General features: G+C 40.5%; 11 protein-coding genes across 11 annotated transcripts; 5 read left to right on the top strand and 6 right to left on the bottom strand.

The window, feature by feature from the left end:
- Positions 1-158: 158 nt before the first annotated feature.
- Positions 159-1,247, bottom strand: SS1G_02671 (predicted protein; the record flags this gene model as incomplete). The annotated part of the gene is made up of 2 exons (XM_001596401.1): positions 159-872; positions 927-1,247. 2 exons carry the CDS (start codon positions 1,245-1,247, stop codon positions 159-161), a joined length of 1,035 nt encoding a protein of 344 aa, XP_001596451.1.
- A 1,657-nt stretch (positions 1,248-2,904) lies between these two features.
- Positions 2,905-4,368, bottom strand: SS1G_02670 (hypothetical protein; the record flags this gene model as incomplete). The annotated part of the gene is made up of 2 exons (XM_001596400.1): positions 2,905-4,022; positions 4,077-4,368. The coding sequence occupies 2 exons, from the start codon at positions 4,366-4,368 to the stop codon at positions 2,905-2,907; spliced, it is 1,410 nt and encodes a 469-aa protein (XP_001596450.1).
- A 2,013-nt stretch (positions 4,369-6,381) lies between these two features.
- Positions 6,382-7,014, bottom strand: SS1G_02669 (predicted protein; the record flags this gene model as incomplete). The annotated part of the gene is made up of 2 exons (XM_001596399.1): positions 6,382-6,438; positions 6,763-7,014. 2 exons carry the CDS (start codon positions 7,012-7,014, stop codon positions 6,382-6,384), a joined length of 309 nt encoding a protein of 102 aa, XP_001596449.1.
- Positions 7,015-8,336: 1,322 nt separating this feature from the next.
- On the bottom strand, positions 8,337-8,725 carry SS1G_02668 (predicted protein; the record flags this gene model as incomplete). The annotated part of the gene is made up of 2 exons (XM_001596398.1): positions 8,337-8,511; positions 8,664-8,725. The coding sequence occupies 2 exons, from the start codon at positions 8,723-8,725 to the stop codon at positions 8,337-8,339; spliced, it is 237 nt and encodes a 78-aa protein (XP_001596448.1).
- A 285-nt stretch (positions 8,726-9,010) lies between these two features.
- Positions 9,011-9,942, top strand: SS1G_02667 (predicted protein; the record flags this gene model as incomplete). The annotated part of the gene is made up of 2 exons (XM_001596397.1): positions 9,011-9,687; positions 9,747-9,942. The coding sequence occupies 2 exons, from the start codon at positions 9,011-9,013 to the stop codon at positions 9,940-9,942; spliced, it is 873 nt and encodes a 290-aa protein (XP_001596447.1).
- Positions 9,943-10,289: 347 nt separating this feature from the next.
- SS1G_02666 (predicted protein) lies at positions 10,290-10,961 on the bottom strand (the record flags this gene model as incomplete). The annotated part of the gene is made up of 3 exons (XM_001596396.1): positions 10,290-10,515; positions 10,613-10,788; positions 10,929-10,961. The coding sequence occupies 3 exons, from the start codon at positions 10,959-10,961 to the stop codon at positions 10,290-10,292; spliced, it is 435 nt and encodes a 144-aa protein (XP_001596446.1).
- An 820-nt stretch (positions 10,962-11,781) lies between these two features.
- SS1G_02665 (predicted protein) lies at positions 11,782-12,163 on the top strand (the record flags this gene model as incomplete). Its single annotated transcript, XM_001596395.1, has 2 exons — positions 11,782-11,831; positions 12,103-12,163. 2 exons carry the CDS (start codon positions 11,782-11,784, stop codon positions 12,161-12,163), a joined length of 111 nt encoding a protein of 36 aa, XP_001596445.1.
- Positions 12,164-12,750: 587 nt separating this feature from the next.
- On the bottom strand, positions 12,751-14,255 carry SS1G_02664 (predicted protein; the record flags this gene model as incomplete). Its single annotated transcript, XM_001596394.1, has 4 exons — positions 12,751-12,783; positions 12,903-13,039; positions 13,209-13,247; positions 13,487-14,255. 4 exons carry the CDS (start codon positions 14,253-14,255, stop codon positions 12,751-12,753), a joined length of 978 nt encoding a protein of 325 aa, XP_001596444.1.
- A 1,141-nt stretch (positions 14,256-15,396) lies between these two features.
- SS1G_02663 (hypothetical protein) lies at positions 15,397-17,504 on the top strand (the record flags this gene model as incomplete). The annotated part of the gene is made up of 2 exons (XM_001596393.1): positions 15,397-15,530; positions 15,806-17,504. The coding sequence occupies 2 exons, from the start codon at positions 15,397-15,399 to the stop codon at positions 17,502-17,504; spliced, it is 1,833 nt and encodes a 610-aa protein (XP_001596443.1).
- A 951-nt stretch (positions 17,505-18,455) lies between these two features.
- On the top strand, positions 18,456-18,951 carry SS1G_02662 (predicted protein; the record flags this gene model as incomplete). The annotated part of the gene is made up of 3 exons (XM_001596392.1): positions 18,456-18,492; positions 18,660-18,710; positions 18,872-18,951. 3 exons carry the CDS (start codon positions 18,456-18,458, stop codon positions 18,949-18,951), a joined length of 168 nt encoding a protein of 55 aa, XP_001596442.1.
- Positions 18,952-19,427: 476 nt separating this feature from the next.
- On the top strand, positions 19,428-20,180 carry SS1G_02661 (predicted protein; the record flags this gene model as incomplete). The annotated part of the gene is made up of 1 exon (XM_001596391.1): positions 19,428-20,180. The coding sequence occupies one exon, from the start codon at positions 19,428-19,430 to the stop codon at positions 20,178-20,180; it is 753 nt and encodes a 250-aa protein (XP_001596441.1).
- Between the last annotated feature and the right edge of the window lie 1,556 nt (positions 20,181-21,736).

The following is a 21,736-nucleotide window of genomic DNA, read 5'->3' as shown; positions in this document are numbered from 1 at the left end:
CAGCATTTCTAAAAGGAACCGGAATCTTTTTACCCAATTTACTTCTTCTGATGACCATGAAATTCTTTCTCCCACAGAGCAAGCTAGGTCATCCGAGTTGCTATAAGGAGAGGTCGTGCCCTTAATCTAGCTCGATCGAATTTCACCATCGAGTCTTTTTATCGAAATCTAATGCTCCTTATTGAGAAATCATAGAGAAGTTGCTCCCTCGCCGGGCGAGTCAATAAATTAGGCATTGGGTAAGATAGGCAGTCGATTAAATTAACAATATCAATTAATTGATCGAAGGTAATGTCTCGTTTGTCTTGCCTTGCAACCAGAAAGTGCCCGATTTTTCTTCGCCATCCTGGAAGTGTTTTTCCCCACGTCTTGCTATCAGGGTCAATGTCAATATGAAGTGCATTACAAATTCGAGTTCTCAAACTATCGTCGTCGAACTGGTCGTCTGAATCAACTCCTCGAGTGGTCTCTTCCACGATTAGTGGAATCCCTAATTGCTTCGTGACACTAGTAGGTTCCTTATCGTAAATTGGATGATAGTCAGGAATGCTGGCGGCGTCGTAGCTTTTCTTTCGCGAGGGAGCAAACAGAACGCCTTGCGTTAACTTAGTATTCATTTTTACTGCCTCATTGCCTCTACTATTGTTCGGGAGCGATGATAACTGTTTCAAGAGTTTTATAACGACACGGAAATCTGCCAAAGCGATATCCAAGATAATTGAGGGAGAACCAGGACGATCTTTTCGAAATACGATTACAGGTCCATGCAAATCAGGGCCATCTGGAACAGAAATGATGCTTTGGTTGAGTTTTGAGCCACCATCTAGATGGCCTGCACAAGAAATTATAAATGATGAATTTATGGTGTCTCCCTGTTTGAAAAAATTAGCAAGCATATCAATACACGCTGTGGTGAAATTTTAAACCTCGAAATTAATTTGCTTGCGAAATAGAAGTTCTGTTTCTTCATCACTGCCTTGTGCCTGCGGAATTTCCGGACACGGAAACCACCCCAATTTCGCGTAGGTAGAGTCAACCGGAAAATAGAGGATGAGTTTATGGCGCTCAGAAGGGCGTGGGCGTAATGAAGCAAATGCTTTACATAAGACTTTGTGAAGAGGCCAGTCCAATTTCTGACATTTTGCAGAGCAATAGGTAATGGATTTGCATGAACCACAAAGCAATTTTGTAGATGCGAGACCGTAACAAAAAGAGCAAGTAGGATGGCTGGTGACGCGGATGATCATTTTAATGAAAATAGCACAGTGGAAAAGTATGCAGCATAAATTTGTTCGTGATAACCTGTGCTCGAGTAGGTATATTGTGGGAAATTGGATTTTTAAAATCCAGAAAACAAAATAGAGGAAATGCAATACTAGATACTGACGCAAAGGAAAGAGAACTAGGTTTGGGAAAGAGAGAGGGAGGGGAAGAGAGAGGGAGGGGAAGAGAGGGGGAGGGGAAGAGAGAGGGAGGGGAAGAGGAGGTCGGTGAAAGATGCTAGAAACTAATCTGATAGGGAAGCAGGTAGAAAAACGGAAAGATCGACGGAAAGCTAATTACTCGAGAAACAGAGGAGCTTTACACGTTAATGTGTGATTATAACTTTAACTAGTGTTGAGTTGACTTGATCACTGCTAAAAGCTCGAAAACCCTTGTCATGCATCAGTGTTTACAAAAGTATTGATCAATGACTCTGAGATTTCACAGCTCCATCAAAACCACTCCTATGAAATATTATTTCAGCAAAAAAAAAAAGGTCGAATTGAAGCATAACGTAAATAGGAACTTGGTGTAGGTCTTGGTTCTGTAAATTTTCGTTGCAAGGTAATATTGTCATCATAAATAAATCATAATAATCAGCTTTGAGAAATGAGAAACTTAGCTGATTTCTGCATGCAATGATGTGGCACATGATCTAAAGTACATCACCAAAGACGCAAGGAGCAAGTGGCCTGATGCCCGAGAAAAGAAAAGCACACATAGGGGAGGAAAGTAGGACTGCGAGACTTATCTAAATTATTTCCTAACCTTACCCGTTGTTTACCTTGCCAAGATAAGCTTTTTAGCATTTTCGGAACCCTAGCCCACACCCCCCTTTCCATTTTAGCCCGTTGAATCGACACTGAAAGAGGAGCAATGAAGATCTCAGAGAGTTGAGCAGTACTTCCAAGCGTGAAGATGCTAGTGACATATTCTCCACATGGAAATAGAGCTACAAGGTACAAGAGTTAGGCAATAATACAAAGAAGTACACATCTATTCATGAATTAACGAAGGGTGACCATTTCCAGGAAGAGATAGGTGAACGGCTTTACCCAAAAAAATACAAACACATCAACGCTACTCTTTTCTCTTCTTCAGCAAAAAGCTATCAATATATGCCCTACTCAAAAATTCAAAAGACAATAGAAAAAAAGAGACAAGACAATGAAGAGGAGGGACAACTGAGAGTAATACGGAGGAAGTGGAAAACGCATCAAAACAAGAAGAAGGAGAATAAAGCTTGAGAAAGGAAATGTGGAATATACGGATATGAAGCTTAAAGTTTCCAAGAGTAACCTTATATATAGCTGCACCTGTGTCAAACTTGGTCAAATCAAAAGTTCTAGTGATGAGATTATTGGTACTGGGAAGAGTAGGTGAGAGTAAGTGAGAGAAGGAAAAATGAATTGGACTGATAGATAAGCTGAGCGATCCTCTTTTTGTTTGCATTTATCTTGCTGGGTAGGTGGGATCATTTGACTGGAATAAAAAAGATGAGGCAACCCAATGAAGGAAGGGAGCTGGTACGCGAAATCTTGCAACTATGCCAATTCAGCGACATTACCAATCCTCACATAAAATCTATAGGTGTAATAAGTCTTTATGATTAATAAGTCTACATACTTCGAATCCCCTCCTCTAATAATCATCCCAGGCTCTTCTAATAACCGGTCTCGCTGGATCCCATGGCCCATGGATCTCATTTTTATATTTCTGCAGCCCAATTAACCACCAACTACACCCACCCATGGCCAATCCCGTTATTAAAGTCCCTAATACAACGCCAATTAATCCACTTTTCCAATCCCAAGCCGAACGTCCCGATTGTGGCAGTACTAATCCTACACCGCCGCCCGCGCCGAAAACAAGCAGTAGGGTGAGGATTAGATGACCACGTAGAGAGTGTAACCGAGTATAACGACGGAAAACAGGAAAGAGTCCAAAAACTTCTATGGAGAAAAGCGTCAGGCTAAAGACTTGTCCTGTACTAGGAAGGCGGGAAGCGAGAACTGTAGAGGCCATTAGAGCAGCATTTGTACTAAGACTGGCAGGGATGTTTTTGTTTTTCGTATTCGAGGGTGAGTAGCTCGATGAGTAAGAGGGGGATGGGGTAGCGTAGTCGAAGAAGAATATGTTTATCGTAAATAGCAGAAATGACATTGCCCAGATTGAATCCGATGAAGTAGATCTCGTGAGAGACTTAAGAATAGGAGAAAGACCTAGGAGGACAAAATATATTAAGACCGCCGATTTGGCAGTTGACAGGCGAAGTGAAGTACGATGTGAAAACGGTGGATTATGTGGTGTATAAATTGGCCGCGTTGGAGGTGATTGGGTTTGATTCGAGGCCGTGGATTGAAGAGATGATGTTGAGACTGAAAAGGCATGTTTTGGCCCATTTGCAGCAGTTGCAGCAGTTGCCAATAGATTTGGTGTTGAACTTGTTGCAGATATATTGTGCGGAAAAGCCTGCGGAGGTGGAAATGCTGGACGAGTATATTCTTCTCGTCCCACCCATAGGTCCCATAATAACCAACCTAGAAAGGTAGCTATAGATCCCCATCCAACCACAGAGACGGGGGAAACATGTTCTTGATATATCCCAACGAAAGAAACGACGAATATTATGACAGAGCAAACATGTTGAACTATAACCGTCGAGTCTGCTACCAATGGCCAGAAATCATAAGGCTGAAGACGGGGATTTCTCTGAAGATGTTCGAGAAAGGTGTCTTGATCCGTGTAGTTGTCAGGATCTATTTCAATTGATGAGTACAATTATACACATATAGAACGACACTATACCATACAAGATTGCTTCACCCATAACAGTTTCTTCCAAGTGGCCTTTTGTCTTCTATGGCTACTTTTCGTTCTTTCATTATGTCTTCCTCTACTTCTCAATCTCCCAGCATCTCCATTTGTCATACGCAATTGGTTGGCAGTCGCCGGTGGTTTACGAGGTGGTGAGGGTTGAAATATGGCATCTTCTGGCGCAAGATATGATCTTTCATGTGGTGTGATTCGGGCAGAAGAGGTATTAGGTAGTGTTGAACTTCGATTTAAGGGGGGAGCAGATTGAGGTGCCATTGGAGGCACCATAATTGAGAAGGCTGTAACATTCCAAGGTTGACATTTGCATTTGGTTTGAAAATTGTCAGCCTTATGTTTATGGTTGCTATTGAGGTCAATTCTGGCTACCGTTGCAAGTCTTAGATCTTGCGAATTGTGCTTAGCTAAAAACACATGATGAGATATATGGCTAGGTAATTGTTGTTGCACATCTACTTTTGCCCTTCAGTCATCGTTGACTTTCTTTGCTTTCTCTGTACGAGTACAGCGCCGAACCTTGGTTATCTAAAAACACATGACCAATAGTGAGTCGACATTTTGTTGCATGTCTATGAGAAGTCAACTGTGGGTGCACAGACTAACTAGTCTGTCTGGTCGCTAAGTATATCTTCGTCAAAATCACTGTACGACGGTCGGAGCATCGTTTACCCCTCCTACCATTCTTATCACACCCTATAACTCCTTTACTTCACCTTCCTCTCCCTTACCTAGGTACTAGGGGTATAGTACAATATCATCTAATCTATCAAACATCTAATTTTCTACTCCGCCTCAAAATCATGATTAATTCTATCATTAGAATCATCAGATCATCACAAAGGATCCACCTTATAACCATCTCATCCCATTTGTATCAGCATTGATACTCCCACATAAGCATAATTTCAATTCTCATCCCACAGAAACATTGCAGGGCCAAGCTAATTAGCCGAAGCTTATATTATACAAGCAACGGTGTGATAGTTCGTAAGATTACCATTGAGCTGTTTCACCCGCATGATGTCTAGTTGCTTTTGTCACATGGCCCGTTATTTTCAGGCTTTCGTTAATCCTTTGCACCTATCTATGACTTTCTTGGAAGCTCACTATATGTAGGTAATCTGAGCGAATGGTCAGCGCTTATCTATTGCACAAAGGCTTTATACAGGTTCAAGAAGCAGTGGAGTAGACCCTTGGATGAATTTCAAGGCATCGTGTTCTGAGCATTAAATAATCTTAAAAAATAGTGGCAGTGAAAATGGTAGCATAGGCAGTTTCCCTGGAACCGGGACGGAATAAGGACCGGAATAGCTTCTATTATTCTAGAAGGATTCATGGTGACAGTTTCAAGATTGAGGTCTGGATCCTGCTGACTGCAGCCTGATAAACGCAAAAGGAGGTCAAAGAAACTTTACGAGGATTTAATAGTACATGGAATATACATGCGGTCGAGAAGTTAATTGCATCTCTCGTATCCAAATACAAAATTTTCCAGTTCACGATGAGGAGTCCAGGGTTGGCATGGAAGATACGAATAGCGGGGTTATATAACCTGACCTATTGGATTATTAATAACTCAGCCTTCTCCACATATAGCCAAAATTCCATGAGCAGCCGATGGACGGGACTTTTATAACTACCGACGGGTTCATGGTCTTCGGAGATGGACCTTTACGGATGAGACGGGAAAAGCTACTAGGACTTGTGGATATGTACCTGTCGATCATTTGCTTTCGAGGAGCAAAATTGTTATTGAGACTACCTATGTGATCTCCTTCATTGAAGATTTTAGGATAGATTCATGCTACTTCCTCTTCATCGATTATTTTATTGTCACGACTCGTGGTATACTGTAGAAGGATGATTTATCTTGTCCTGCAGGCTTTACTGCGCACAAATGCCAAGATACCAAGAGAACTTTGAGAAGATAAACGGGAAACCCTTCGCGAACTTGGGATTGTGGGTATGAAATCGATAAGGACAGGCGTTAGAGTTGGAGGGGACGGAATAAATGATGTTTAGATATTAAAGTTGAAATAAATAATGGAATATTTTAATAATGAAAAGAGTAGGAATAAGTATAAAATTTAAATCCTTTTTGAATTAACAACTTTTCACAACAATGTTAATTTTGGTGGAAATTTGAAAGAGGTTGCACTGGATTCAGTTTTATTTGTGTATCTTTAGAAGAATCTCTCGTAGTAATACTTCGACAGATAACCCGATTATAGAACATCTAACGGGAAACGAGATAATGCATACAAGCATCAGTCTCTCTTATATTTATCTCTTCCCTCTCTCTTGTCTCCGACCCTTTTGTCTAGTTCTCTCACTTCTTCTCTGTATTTCAAATAGTTAGATAACCGTAGTGATCCATAGTAAGGAATGGGTAAAGCGTAAAGAGAGAAATAAAAATTCGAAAATTCAATGGAAGTATGCTTGGATACAAAGAGAGTAAGACTGATCTCTAGGAAGAATAGGAGATATGCATGTCCGTTTGTACCAAGATCGACGAGAAATGATGGAGGGAATCTAACCGTCTTCTGCCTGTTGAAGCTGCTTTCCATGAACTCGATTATCTCTTTATGATAATAAAAGGGTAGCAATTGGCGCTTATTCAATGTTAATTTTGCTTTTATATATAAATACACGATTATTACTTACCGGAAAACCTGTCTCTTTCAATTCTTCATCATTTCCCAAAATCCACGCCATAACCCCGTACACTTTCCTCTCAAACACCTCTAGCCAATCCTCCTTTGTGTAGGAAAACAGTAGTCTCCCTGTTCCATCATATTGTTGTGCAACCGTGATGGCATAAGATCTTTCTCGCTTCATTCTGGTAACAAAGTGTCCAGCCATCCATTCTCTTACTTCATTGGTCGTCCATTCGTATTGTGGGGGTGTGGGTGGCATTTTGATTCTCGGTTCGGCGAATTCTTCTCTGTCGGTATCTGGAATCCGTTGGTATCGATTTCTGAATCTTCGAAAGGGGTGTACTATTGCTTTCAAAAGCTTCATATTTACATCTGAAATATACGTTTACTTGATATTTTGGTCGTGATTGGCAAAGAAGATTTAACAAAATTTTGTTACCATCATAGAGCAAAACTAATTGTATTCCTAAACTAATCCAAAGTGTTCTTACCATAACAAGCGAAAGAAAGGCTGATCATCAAAATCCATAGTCACTGTTTCCCGATTCAGAAACTCAAATCTTTTTAAAGATTATTAGATATATCTAGATCTATCTCTGAATTATAGAAAAACACAAAAAACAAAAACAACAATTAAATCTATAATTCGTGATTAACTTTCATGCTTTAAATCTGTTTAGTAAGTTTTGGATCCTGCTCCCCCTTCATCAACAGCTCGTCTAAATGCCGTGTTGGGATCAAAAAAGCCTCGGTATACAAATAACAAAACACGAGACTTTTATTGGTAGCCAATGATCTACTTATGGAGCACCACATGATAGAATTCCAAGCCGGTATATCATTTAGTATGCCAAGTAGAATAGATGTGTCTAGACAAAATAATTAATGCTTACAACACATGAAGCTTTTTATCCTTTCTTCCTTTGAACCGGAGATATCAAGATTCAACTCTATATCATGTTTTCATCTTATAACATACCTCAATTCTTATCCAAACTGAACGCGGTGACCATCTGTCAATGCCTGGGATCACTGACAACTTGACAGGCAACGACCCTGGACACGGATTTATATGAGCGCATTGATATAAATACGAAAAAAAGTGGAAGTGGACGAAGTGGATTCACAGAGGGAGAGTTAGAGCTTTCTTTAAGTTCTCCCCACAATAGAATACGATCAAGTCTTTCCACGGAGTAAATCTCCATTATTCAGTGATCATTCTCTTGGCAGCTTGTTGGTTGCGATTAGCGCGGAGCATCAATCTATTAAGGTTATTAAAACTACGGATCATGCGAAGTCCAGAGTCGAGAGAGTGGGTTGAATGATTAGCTAACCTTAAACACGAAGAAGTTGAGCGCATAAATACAAAAGAAAATATATCTTCAATTGTTTTGAAGGATGGGAATCCCTAAAGCTTCGTCGCTTCTAGTCAGTCGTATTCAAAGATTTATTTCTTTTCGAAAAAACCTCTACCTATACATAGCTACAAGCCGGACAAAACCCAGTCAAAAAACTCATGTCTTGTCTCAAATAATGCATCCAAAAAGACAATTCATCCAACGCCCCATCAGCCATGTAACCTCAACCAATAATTACCCTTTGGTTACCCTGGTATTCACCATAAAAATCGCGCAAAGGACCCTCCCTGAAGGGCTGAAGCTTCTGCTGCCACAATACCAAATACGGGTTTTGTTTTTGGCCTTGTAGGATTTTCCACCAGATGAGGATGCAGGAAGATGGGTGAAGTGGGATAACACTAGGCATCCCATGTCGTTATTAGCTACCTAGATAGTAGAGCTTCCTTAAATTGGAGCCAAAAACCCTAATGCAACTTAATGCTTTTTTTTAGTGTGAATGCTATGCATGCGTTACACCACATCTGTGTTGGTATGCTTTGGATTTAAGTACCAGAGGTTTCCTACTTCACCTCCCCCACCACTTCTTTGTATACTACTCTTGCTTTCAATCATTATTTCTTGCTCAACCCTCTACTTTATTTATATCTCAAGTGTCAATTCATTCTGTTGACCTGCGTTCGGAAGATTGACCATTGATCTACAATACGTTTGCGGCATTCCTAACATTCTGAGTGTAACGAAGTGTCAAGACCCCGAAAACATCGAAATATCAATTGCGGTCTACAACTAGGAACGGAACATTTGATACAATTTTTAAAAATATATATTTCCTCTCCCCAATCTCACTCCATTCGAAGAACAACCTAGAATAAAATACTCATCCTGACAGTCGCAAAAATGCGACCATCATCACCCCTCTCGCTCCTTCTATTCCTCCAATTCTCAACCGCATTCCCAGTGGACCCACGAACAACATCTCAATCCCAAAAATGTTTGAACTCCCCATCTTGCAGCTCACTCCGCTCCGCAATGAGCACACTCTCTTTCTCCCTCTCCCACCCTAAACCCAGCGATCCCCGTAATCCGCATTTCCCAGAACATCAAAAACAACCCCTGGTAACCTTCGTCAAACCAACCACTACTTCCTCTTCTTCCTCGGACGAAGGAAATTTCGCCCATGAAGGTGCTTTCGATAATGCGCCAATGACACCTTCAAAAGATATCTCCGCGAATGAAGCACTTTCTGCCGAGGCTCCGCTCAGTACAGCATATCTCCAAAGTTTGACGAAAACGGTTGATGAAGACGAGGCGAGACCCAGTATGCCTACTTCTGCACTACCTAGTTTGCGCAAAGAAGACGCGCGGAGATATTGGGAGGAGGAAAGTGGGAAGAAAAGCATCAGTGGAGAAAAGCCAGATTGTGGAAATTCGAAAATGTGGCATGGAACTGCTGTGGGCTATAGAAGTCGAATGACCCATTTCGAGATGGGAAGTAGAAATGATTTCATGGTTGTGGGGATTGTGGTAATTTTCTTATTTGTGGTTTTTGCCTTGGAGGTTATGGACAGGGTTGGGTGAGTTTTCTTCTGCTCCATTGATTGCTGGGCTGGAAATTTGGCTAATATTTGCGTAGAAATCGAAATTCGAAAAGAGGGGAGATCTTTCTTGAAGATGATGAGACGTATGCTTTTATCGTTAAGAAACCAAGACACTTTCTTGAGCGAGAATCTAGATGCAAATGCGCGCAAGTAACGGAATTCAAGGAATATAAAGATGATGAGACGGTTGTGGCGGAGGATTTCAATGGGGATGCTGAGAGAAAGATATAAATTCAGCCCATTAGGGAATTTCTTTTGTATTACAGCGGGGCTAATTGGATAATGGTGTTATAATATCAGGACGGGTCAATCAATTATGGTGCGGAAAAGAAGCACGTTCGGCGTTCGTAGCATGGTTATGGCAGACGGGTTCTGTTTGAGGAAATCAAGGACGGATCGGTGGATGGGGAGCTCCTTAAACGTGGAACTTAGCATGAGCAAGCAGGAAGAATGAAGACAGAATAAACAGATTTCATATTAGTCGTGAGTTCATGACATGCGGTTGGTTTTTTTATGAGCTCCTGAAGCCTTGCGATTCAGTAGCCTCTCTATCTTGTAGATTCACAGAACGTTCATATTCATGGTATCTTGTATTTACAGGTGTCTCTATCCCAATCTCGCAATCGATACAGCACCTCGAAATGACGAGTTCCAAGTTCCTCTACGTAAACAAGTGCATATTTCGCTGCATAGCTGTTTCGAGCGAGCTTATTAGTAAAAGACGATACATAAGCACCAAGTGCCCAGCAATCCATTCCCATCCACGCAAAAGTTATTGTTGTCTTTTGTCTTAATCCCATCCCACTATCTCTCCGTTTACATCATCAGCAAAACTAAAAAACTAAGAATCATTATCATCTCATAGAATAGCTCTTCCCTAATACCCTACAATTATGCATACATAACAAGCAGCACTTCACTCCAGGGCTTTAGCCTTGATCTAGTATCTCGACCCTCCCTATGATTTACTTCAGTGATAGTATACTCTGTATTACAGAAATCCTGAACTTTTGAACTTTTAAGTCGAACAACGGCGGTTAATACCGGATAATAGCGGATAAGAATACCCGAATTCAACTGCCTGATAGAGTTCGTATTATATTGTGTCTTATAATGATTAATACCTACTAAGATTTACATCTCCGGCCCGGGACCGCCGTCAAGTGGATGGATGGATGAATATTCACTGGTTTGGTTCTTTGTGAACGAATACTTACTGCGAGGAGAGGGGTAACTTTTGGAATGTGCATGGTGCTTATTCCTGTGCTCTGTACTCCGTATGATAAATTTGTGAATTGATTGATGCAGGAAGTGCTTTACCTTATAAGCAGATGCTGGTTTTTGTATCTTTTGGAAGAGAGGATGTGTAGAGTGGATGTCTCTTCGATTGATTTTGTGTTTTCTTCATCTTCTTGTTGTCACATGTCGATTTTTCGGATTTTTATTTTGTGTGATTTGGGAATTTTATATCTTATGAATGAGTGGTATTGCTCTGAATAATATAGTTGGCCTTGAGGTAATCTTATCCGTTTTTCTAGATTTTAAGAGCAACATTTCCAGTTCAGGCAATCCTACATCTTCACCATGGAAGATTTTGGTGCTTCTGAGATTATCTCTTTTTGAATATGAATTTTATGCCATCGGGCAAAAAGATATCTTATATAAATGAGAATGTATAGAAGATGCTAGTTTTCTTACAGTGAAACGTTATGAACAAGTTGTAGCCATAATGAGAAATGTTACGTTAGGCGATTTATTTGGCTTTTCCGCTCCAATCACTTGTGGTCCCTATTCAGGGAAGTCGTAGCTTGGGAGTTATCTTACCTTTCGGGCTTTCACTGAAATGTAGAAATGGCAAACCATTTGATTAAACGAATGTTACATCTGAGAATTTTTAGCTACGGTTCGCTGCGGTATGCGCATTCAGCAAGCAATGCAGACGTTATATCTTGTAAGGCAAATCTGTAGGTGAGGTGACTCGCGGATACTTAAGCTTTGATATAAGCTCTAGTCTAATTCTTACAGTCTCAAGACTTTTCGTTGTCTCTTTGCTGCTTCGATGTAGGTAAGATGCCATATCGTACTTCATATTATAGCTATACAGGTATCGATGCTCTCTTGTAAGTACCCGTTGATAATTGCCTATTTGATATTTTTCCGTCACATCTCTAGTGTGCTCTAGAGGTGTTATGGCAGTTATAAGTGTGCTGGCCTCATTGAAACTTTCAGATCCTCACATCCTGATATAATCTGAACATGGAAAGGAAGTCTGAGTATTTACTTTAATTCACCCATGTTTATGAGGGAAGGTTAGGCTACTGTTAGAGTCACATATTCGTCCGTCTAGGAATTCTGGCAGTCGTGTTGATAGCCGATGGTGGTGGGGCATAGTTTGGAGCAAGATAAACATCTAATTTGGCACGAAAATGTGAGAGACGTTCTCAATGGTTAAGAGAGACTTTTGCCTTCAAGTCTCAAGGATAGACATTACTTAAACTCTTCCTTTAGTCTCTTTCTGTGATGAAATACCTAGGTTGCTTTACGATGGAGTCATCTAGATGATCCTAAAAGATCAGGCTAATGAGTATTCCACATTTGGTCTCGCGATAACCGGTTTGACATCTCGTTTATAAGGAATAACTTGTTCCTTTTAATAGATTATTGTCTAGCACAGGTCATCACAGAAACAGTGTAGGGGTGCAGTTTTATAATGCGAATGTAGAAGCGAGATATGTCGAAAGGTGATATTTCCATAGATGGTTTGTTGGCAACTAGCAAGGGCCTGAAAGAAGTCAAAAGCAGTTCATGAAACTTTGGGATGAAGGAAACACAGAATGTTGGATTGGAAGTAGATAAACAACCAAAATTTGGAAGGGGACACCATGGAATAAACGAAGTAGAATCAGCGCCTCAGTGGTATGGGTGAGCAATTCCTGTTTTGGGCTGGTCCACTAGTTTCATAAAATACGCAATATGACTAAGCATATACTAGAGGCTTCAGGACCATGAATTGGAGATATCAAGAGCTCTGCTTGTATATTACTCTTTAGCCTTTCTGTGTTCGTACAAGGTCTGGAGATGAAGCCAGAGTCTGAGATCAGATTTAGCTGCTCCATCCCCTCTAGGTCTTCGCCAAGGTGTAGGCTCCCTTTGACTTCGTCAACATCTCTTCACCACCGCGAAGCACTAACGCAGAGTTGTACGCCATGCCTAATTGACAGATTCCTATCACAGCATGTCTTTTGCACGCTGAGCTTGTTTGGAACAGCAGATTTACCGAGGACAGTGGTCCATATTCCAGACTCAACTTTCTCAAGATAGTAAATCTCTGTAGATTTGTGGCAAGTATTTTTAACGCGATACCAAAGCAGTGAGTATTGCGCTTGACGCTTGGAAATTGTGAGAGTCTTGCTTTGAAAAAAAAAAGTAAATATTGTGCACGCACAGCACATGACATTGTTCAATTAGGAGAATTCGGACCCTGATATCATACTTACCTGCATTCAAGAAATTGAGGTTAATCGTCAAAAAAGTTGCTACTCTACTAAGTTTGACGTCAGTTTAGAGATGGGCAGCGAGAAAATCAACTAACATGTGATGATTACCAATCAGAGAATTTTTAGCGATAATCTTATGGTCATAAACGACTTCTATTCATTAACATCCACCTTTTAATATGGTGGGTTTGTATTATACTCCCTATCATATTGATCCTGACGAGAGTTTCGCTCTGTTCTTCCTTTATCTTCATGTACCCGTTCCCCTATTGATTTACCTGCAAAAGCACCCACAGCGGCTCCTAGCATCGCCAGCGCAACTTTATCATTACTGCCACCTCTTGGTTTCTTAGCTGCTAGCTCTTGAGCTGCTAATCCACCAAGCATTGCACCAACGGCACCATATCTCAAGCCTGCTTCGTTGTCCGGAGCTTTGTTTGTTGATTTGGATATTCGTCTGTGAGGCAAACTGTTGCGCTCGCTCACAGTAGACCTTCTTCCGTTGTTCCGAGTCTCTTTTTTATCTTCATACTCTCGATCATCGGCCAAATCTCTTGATCTTATTTCGTCTGGAGGTAATGAGCTCCTCCGACGCAAATCCTGCTGACGTTGATTTCGACGAGAAGGTGATAGTGAGTTATTATCAAAGTCTTCATCACCTCTTCTCTTATTTCGTGATGGTGGTGGAGAGTTGTTATATAGATATGGCCCATCTTGTTCATATGTAGCATCTTCGCCTCGGTAGCCATAATTTGGCTCAAATCGCTTTTTCTGACCTTCATTGAGACTTTGACGGCCCCTATAGTCATCTCCACGATAGCGTCTCTCGTCTAATGTGTCCTCGTCGCTTTCACTTTCATCTCCGCCAAGACCATCCTTGACAGGTTTCTTTGTATGACCATCATCTCGCAGTTTGCCAGCAATAACATTTTTGATATTCCGCGGACGGTATGTTTTAGAGTGTAATGCTTTATCAGGGATCTTGTCAAAGTGTTTATCGATGCATCTATTAGTGGCTTCTATACCGAGTTCAATAAAATCGTCCATTTCCTTCTCGGAGTTAAGGTTAATGTTCGGAATGAAAGAAACAAGACGAAGAATGCGAAATTAGAGGAGTGTAGTGCGAGAAATACGACAAGAAATACTACAAGATAGAGTAACACGACGTTGAAAGCAGGATAATTCCCTTGGCTTTGCTCATCGTGCATCGTGTGTGGGGTAGAGTTCGCCTTTTGCAACTGATTGGCATCGCCCGATGGAATGGAAAAATTCTGAACCAAGCACATGTCCAGAATGTATCATCTTCATCTCAATCCCAGTACCAAGTATCTAGTACCATACAAACTCCTCCAGCGCCGCGTATTCCATGATGATATGGACCGCAGTCGATGGATACACTTTGCTCAATGATACACAAATCAAGCATCGGCCTGGACATTCCATGGGTATCTCAAGGAAATTCGTTTCCTCGGACTCGCTTTCACCATATCTGGGAGACCGAGATTAGTGATCATTTATAGTTGTCTGGTAATATGGGGACAAACTTTCTCCACTCATGATTCGGCGGCTATTTTTGCATTCGTGTCGGAAGTCTACAGCCACCATGTCGCGCCCTTAACTCGACAACGAGCACAAAATGATTTAGAGCGATTGAGTTGGTGAGTGAATTTCCTTAGCGTATCCAGTGCCTCCTCAGGGATCCGAAGCTGGCGAGCTGAGCGCCATTTCCGCCTTTTAGCTCTTCCGCCAGTTCAGTCTCCACAAGTTTTCAATATGATAGAAATTGGAACAATCTGTCTGTCAGCCGTTATTGCTGGAATCTCATGTCATATTTATTGGCTTGACCATAGCGTCATATTCGGGCATTACGGACTGGCTTAGAATGTGCGGACGGCCACGAATATTTTGTGGGGCCTGATGCGGAAGTGAAACAGTACATGCAGAGCACGACTAATAGCGGGCGGTGGGGTTTCCTACATTCGACAATTACCTGGACGGCGGAATACGGGGCGGACTTTGACGCGGAAAATGAATGTCCGTCACCAGGTGTATATATTTTGCTGACTGTAGTGTTTCTGGAAGATTGAGCAAAATCGTTAGACGACACATCACACAGCGAACAATATCAAAATCTTAAATTTAACAGCCGAGTGCTTGATTCTCAAACCGTAGGATCCCCGGAACAAAAATGGCTACCACCGACAACGTTGAAGACCAGTACAAGCCATTGAAAGTGTTGATAGCTGGTGGCGGTATTGGAGGGCTCTCAGCAGCCATTTTTCTCCGACATGCAGGACACAATGTAGAGGTTTGTAGACATGCGTAAAGCTCATGAAGGAAGTAAATTAACAGCAATCTAGATCTTCGAGCAATCACGTTTAGCATCTGAAGTGGGTGCAGCAATACACATTCCTCAGCAACGTCAACCGGTTATTACGAAGACTTGCCATGGTGCCTGAAGATCATGGAGCAAACCTCATTGAATGGATCTCTGAATATAAATCGAACGGCGAGGTTTTGTTTGCCAGAGACGTGAGGGGAGTCTCCAAGGCTTATCCATACCCGTGGCAACTTATTCATCGAGTGGATCTTCATAGTGCGTTGAAAGATATTGCTACCTCAGAAAAAGGAAAAGGAAGCCCTGCAATTCTGCATACTCGAAGTAGAGTTTCTTCTGTGGATGTTGAAGCTCCATCTTTGACTTTGGAAGACGGATCTACGCATGCGGGTGATTTCATAATCGCTGCCGATGGTATTCATTCAAAAATTAGAAGCACACTCTTAAGAGATCACCCACCCCCAGAGTCATCTGGAGCCAACGCCTTCAGGTTCATGATACCAATCGACGACATTCGAAACGATCCTAAGACTGCACATTTCGTCGAAAAAACGGGAGATATGCTTGTAATATCTGGGGAAGATCGAAGGATAGTTGCATACCCATGCAGGAGCAATACCTTAATGAACCTTATAGCAATGCATCCAGAGGAAGAAACAGAAGCTAGTTCCGAAGAGTGGAGCAAAAGTGCATCCAAAGATCTGCTTTTGAAATGTTTCTCTTCCTATACAGATGATGCACAAGCCCTGCTAGCGAAAGTCTCTCCTGACGATATCAAATTATGGAACTTGCTAGACCACGAAGAGCTAGGAAGAGAAAATTGGGTTCATGGCAAAGTGGCACTTCTTGGGGATGCCGCTCATGCATTTCTCCCACACCAAGGACAAGGAGGTGCTCAGGCCATAGAAGACAGTGCAGCAATAGGTGCTTTATTTCCACTGGGTACTACTCCGTCTGACATTGAGCAACGTCTGAGACTTTATGTTCAAGCTAGATACGATCGTGCTACGCTTGTGCAAGACTTCACTCGTCAAGCGGCATTTAAAACGCCTCGTGGAAAGCATGGAGGCAAGCTTAAGGACAATATGCAATTCATGGATATAAATCTTAGCCACGACGCGTATGATCACGCGCATGGGATATTGCTTCGAGATTTGAATAGAAATGCTCTGTCTCGCAAAATTCCAATGTCCTTTGGGCCTAGCCCAGGTCCTAGACAAGACTTAAACGGAAAGCCTCGCGGCCCTCCAAAAGGAACATATAAGACAAGTTATATTACCTTTAAAACATACAAGAGCTATCTATCCACGCTTCTGCCATCTGAAAATTTCCAGATAAATACCAATGATATGTGGGCGACTGCCACATTCTCAACCACACGCGTAGGTAATCTGGAATGGCTAGGAGGCCGAGGATATTCAATGTTTGGACTCTATGTACATGATGTCGTACATAAGGATCCATCAACCGGCGCTGAATTGAAAGGTGACTTGCTACCAGTTTCTTTTCACAACATGGCCGATCCAATTATTACTGGCCGAGAAGAACTAGGAATTTCCAAAGTCTATGCAACCTTGGATGAGAAATCCAACTCGGATTCCTCGTTCGTGTTGAGCTCTGGTTGGGAGGGTACAGAATTTTGTCGTTTGACTTTGAGTGACTTGAAGGAGACTTCAGAAGCCGACTCTGTTCTTCAGAACCCAACTCTGCATTACAGGGTCATTCCTTCAAGCGTGAAACAAGAACAAGATATGGAGTATGCGGCTGCTTATCCTCCAGTACCAGCGGCAAAAGAAGAAAAGAGATGGAAGGCTGAGAGCGCGGAAGTCGTGTTCACAGATTTGGAAAATAGGGAGCTGGAGATGGCGTTCCCAACACTGGTGAATATAATTAAGGGTCTCCGAGGCGTCAAAATTGTGGAGGTGATTCGATCTGGAATTCAAAGTTCAGAGCCATAGATAGTTCAATATGAGTTGAAGGGTAGACTGGAGGAAGTGATTCTGGGTCATGGATTTTTATATAGTTTAGGCTTGTAAGTGTGTATGATAGATTTTTGTAGATTTTCATTATATAGGGCGGTTAGGTGATATATATATATATATGATCAAAACTCAAAATTAAGGTTTCCTAATCTTTCTTATCATTTTCTAGCTTGTTTCGATCTAATTAGTTCGTCTTTTTAGCTTTTTTACTATGATCATCCTTGTTACTTACTTTCATCATTCTTATTATTTCATGATCGCTTCTTGTAGTAGTAAATTCATAATCGATTTGATCTAACTATAGCTAACGCTACGAGATCGCTTATATTCTAAGATTTACATCAAAAGTATCTTTAAAAAAACTCTGGAAATACTACATAATTTATGATTTAATTATAAAATCATATAATTGAATGGATTAATAAAAGAATTAAATAAAGATTACCTTAATACTTTCCTGATAATAGTTATAAATTTATTTATTCATTTTTATTATAAACCATAATTTCCCATAAAATTTTGAAAGTCTAATTTAGTAACACTTCCTATTATTTGAGTAGTCAAATCCGTTACATTTGCAGGCTACCAGAACTGTACATGATGGCCTAACTCTAATAATGATATATGGTTCATGAACTACCTTGGGGTTATGAAATACAGCAGAGTAAATCCTTTTTCAGTGCAGAGATCATACGAACTTAATCAAAGTCGGCAAATATATAACTTACTACGCGGTTTCTTTTTGCATCTACTTGATCTACTTGACCTAAGGGTCAAACCTCCAGATAATTGACTTGAGGGAAGGCTTGCTTTCTCAGTTTCTGAAATCTTGAAGCACTTTTAAGTCTCGCGTAGCTGCAAGCTATGTTTATGCGAAGAAGATATATGTATATCTTCACATGCAACAAGTTCAATACGTGTGTGAAAATGTTTACACAGCAACGAGTTGGGAAGTCCTCATTCGGTAAGGAAACCACAGAAAAATTGCTGCCTCATAATATGTTTCGATCATTTATGTGATCGGAACAAGGTCCAAACGATATCTGAAGTAATGATCGTAAACCCTTCGCACGTTCAAGGGTTTGCAGACTGTCTTGGGCCCCAATCCCGTATAACCAACACAGAATAAAGAGTTGCGAGGTCAGAGAGTTGCGATTAAGAGAATCGAGAAGAGCAAATGTTGTAAGTATCACAAATTAGTTCGCTATTTTAGCGAAAGTCATAGAAAGCTTGATAAAGTCATATCGACATATATCAACCTCTAAACACGCGGCGCGATGTTTTGGTGAGGAGATGGTGCTCACGGCTTACGGTAATTCTAATTCTCTGATTATACGTCGTAGTAGACGAAGGTACTGAGTATGACACCAGTACGGTTTTTGGTTACGCTATAACGAAGGGTTTACGAGGACAAGATGCTTAGAGTTTACGGTAACTGAATTGTAGTAGGTAACAGTCCCGGAACATAGAGCTGGTACGGTTATTGGATACGCAACAGCGTGTTTTGATGAGGAGAGGATGGTTAGAGTTTACGGTAATTCCAGTTCGCTCCTTGTAGATTGTAGTAGACGGCAATCCTGATTATATCAGCCACCACGGTCTTTTGCGTAAACATATTTCACCTCACTTTGGCTGTATATAATAGTTACGCTGAGATTTGCAAGCTACGCTAAAGATGATATAGTCGTGCTGCTATCTATTCCTCCAGGTATATATATCCAGCTTTACCCACGTCTACTCCCAGAATCCTCATAGTTCAACAAGACATCTCCTACGAAACATTCTGATCAACCAAGGATTTCACATCAAAGCAATACCAAAACTTGATCTCCTATCCCCATCTACCAAAAGATCCCTCGGGAAAGTCTTCTCTCAATTCTCTCGAACTCATCAATCAAAATGGGTTCTTATACCAAGCAAACCCCAGCTCAATTGGCTGCATCAGTTGGCAAATTTTTTGGCTGGCAGAGAACCTCCAGGCTCGAACTTAGCAAGGAAATGGTCTCAATCACTGTCGGCAAAGACAAAGATGCACAAAAATTTCTAGTCCACTCGGATTTGATCACTTATCATCACCCTCGTCTGTTCTGCGATGTTCGTATGTCGAAAGTGGGAAATGAAATTCTGAGGGGTTACTTTGATGTATACCAACAACTGCACCCTGAGGTTTTCATTGGCTTATTGCAATTCGCCTATCATGGAAAATTTCTGCCTGAGACTCCTCTAGAAATCCTGTGGCAGTTGTACATTTATGCCGAGAATCGTCGTTTGATCGATGTCGAAGATATCCTCATGAACCGCATTGTCAGTACCTACAAGAACAACAAGCCTTCAATTTTCCCCGATGCTCGACATATGCAACTGGGATATAGTAACACGAGAAAGGATTCTGCCGCTAGGAGGTTCTTGACTATGTGCTATGCACATCTTTTGAATCGCAATACACAGTTCCCCGCACATCCTATTTGCTACAATGAGGCGCTGGCGGATGCGGCTAAGAATGTCGATGGTCTTCTGCTTGAAACTCTAAATCTTATGAAGTGGAGAGGAACATCCTATGATGCCGACAAAGACGCTAGAGATGCTTCACCGTGTCTCTATCACCACCACGCCTGGGGAACAAAATGTCCCAATTTCCAAGAAAAGGCATGAGGGCGATAGTATTAGTGGGAATACCTTGATAAATTGGTGCATTGGTTAGCTGCGAAGGAATATGGCAGGATAGATCACATATAAGCGCTCTTGACGTTATATGTAGACTCTTTGAGGTTTCATTGACAGGACATTGATTTGATGCTGAAGTGATAGCTAGAATTGGGTTTATTATAATATTATTAAGATGAGGCAAAGCATTGCGGGAAATATTGACGAGTTATGGAATTCTACATGAGAATCGTAACGTGGTAATTCATTAGTCCACAGATAGAGTAGTCTAGAAATAAAAAACCATATTACACTTACAAGATTTTTCAAAGTGAAAGCTAACATGAGACCGATCTTCTTGCTTGCGCAAAGTGATTTAGTTGAACTCATTTATGATATCTAGAGATAACCACTCCCTAAAGTAAAGACTCATATTTTATAATTATTACAATCGATCATGACGGGCAGAATGTCCAATAATTCGGACTGCAGAATGGGCTCGATATTTTGGATTAAACGATCTAAATTTAGTCCGTTAATAAACTCAAACAATCTATCTTTAATATTGAAATCTTCTAACAAATCAGATTGTGATTTAAGAAACCCAAGTTTTTGAACTAGGTAATGATATTATATAATCATAATACTATAACGTGGTTTATCAGTAACCGGAACACTTTTACCTCAATTACTCACATTCCATTAAAATAAAATTACAATAACACTATAAATTAGGATTGAATTATATACAATCTAAAGATCAACTAATGCTGGATCGAACTAACAAGTTCGTACATTATATAAAGTACTACTGCATTTGCTATATCATTATATAATAGCTTGCCTCCTTATTGAAGAACTATCATATGTATATTCGTTGTATTGTATTTAATCTTTTATATTCTTTTGTTCTAATATATTATACTTATCTTTTATTGAAAGTATTTTTTATTTTTGTATTAAAGCTTTTTTAGTTCTTTAATATTCACTAAATACTTCATTTGCTTTATAAAGATTATAAATCTCAATAATTAAAAACATATTTATATAAGTTAAAAGTTCTATATTTTTAATTAAATTTGTAGTTGTTTCAAATATTGAAGTAGATAAGCTCTTTTGATATTGAACAATACGATTTTTTACTAAAATGAATTGGGAAAGAACTTCAATTAGCTTATAAGGTGTTTGAGATTATTATATATCAGAATCGGTTGATATTAATCTATTTAATAGAGTTCTTATTCGAATATCTAGCTTTGAAAGTACAATTTCCGGATTAAATAGGATTAGCTCAGCTTCGCGGAACCCAGCTTTACCATTTGATATAGATATTGCTTCGATATATATAGCTTTAAAGATTTAAAAAAACTCGGTTTTGGTAATATGTTAAAGTTGAGAGGTGGTAATTGAGGTAAAAGTGTTCCGGTTACTGATATGTTCCGGTCACTGATAAACCACGTTATGATAATAATATCATATATTATACTATAACATTACTAGCTTTGACCCCAACCCATGCGGGGCTAAGAATAACAATGAATTCGCTGCGCGCCCCCCTTAGGGCC

The sequence above is a fragment of the Sclerotinia sclerotiorum genome, genomic scaffold (genome assembly GCF_000146945.2).
Source record: "Sclerotinia sclerotiorum 1980 UF-70 scaffold_3 genomic scaffold, whole genome shotgun sequence".
Classification (NCBI taxonomy): domain Eukaryota; kingdom Fungi; phylum Ascomycota; class Leotiomycetes; order Helotiales; family Sclerotiniaceae; genus Sclerotinia; species Sclerotinia sclerotiorum.
The sequence above is the reverse complement of the archived record's forward strand: the minus strand, read 5'-3'. Positions and strand labels throughout refer to the sequence as shown.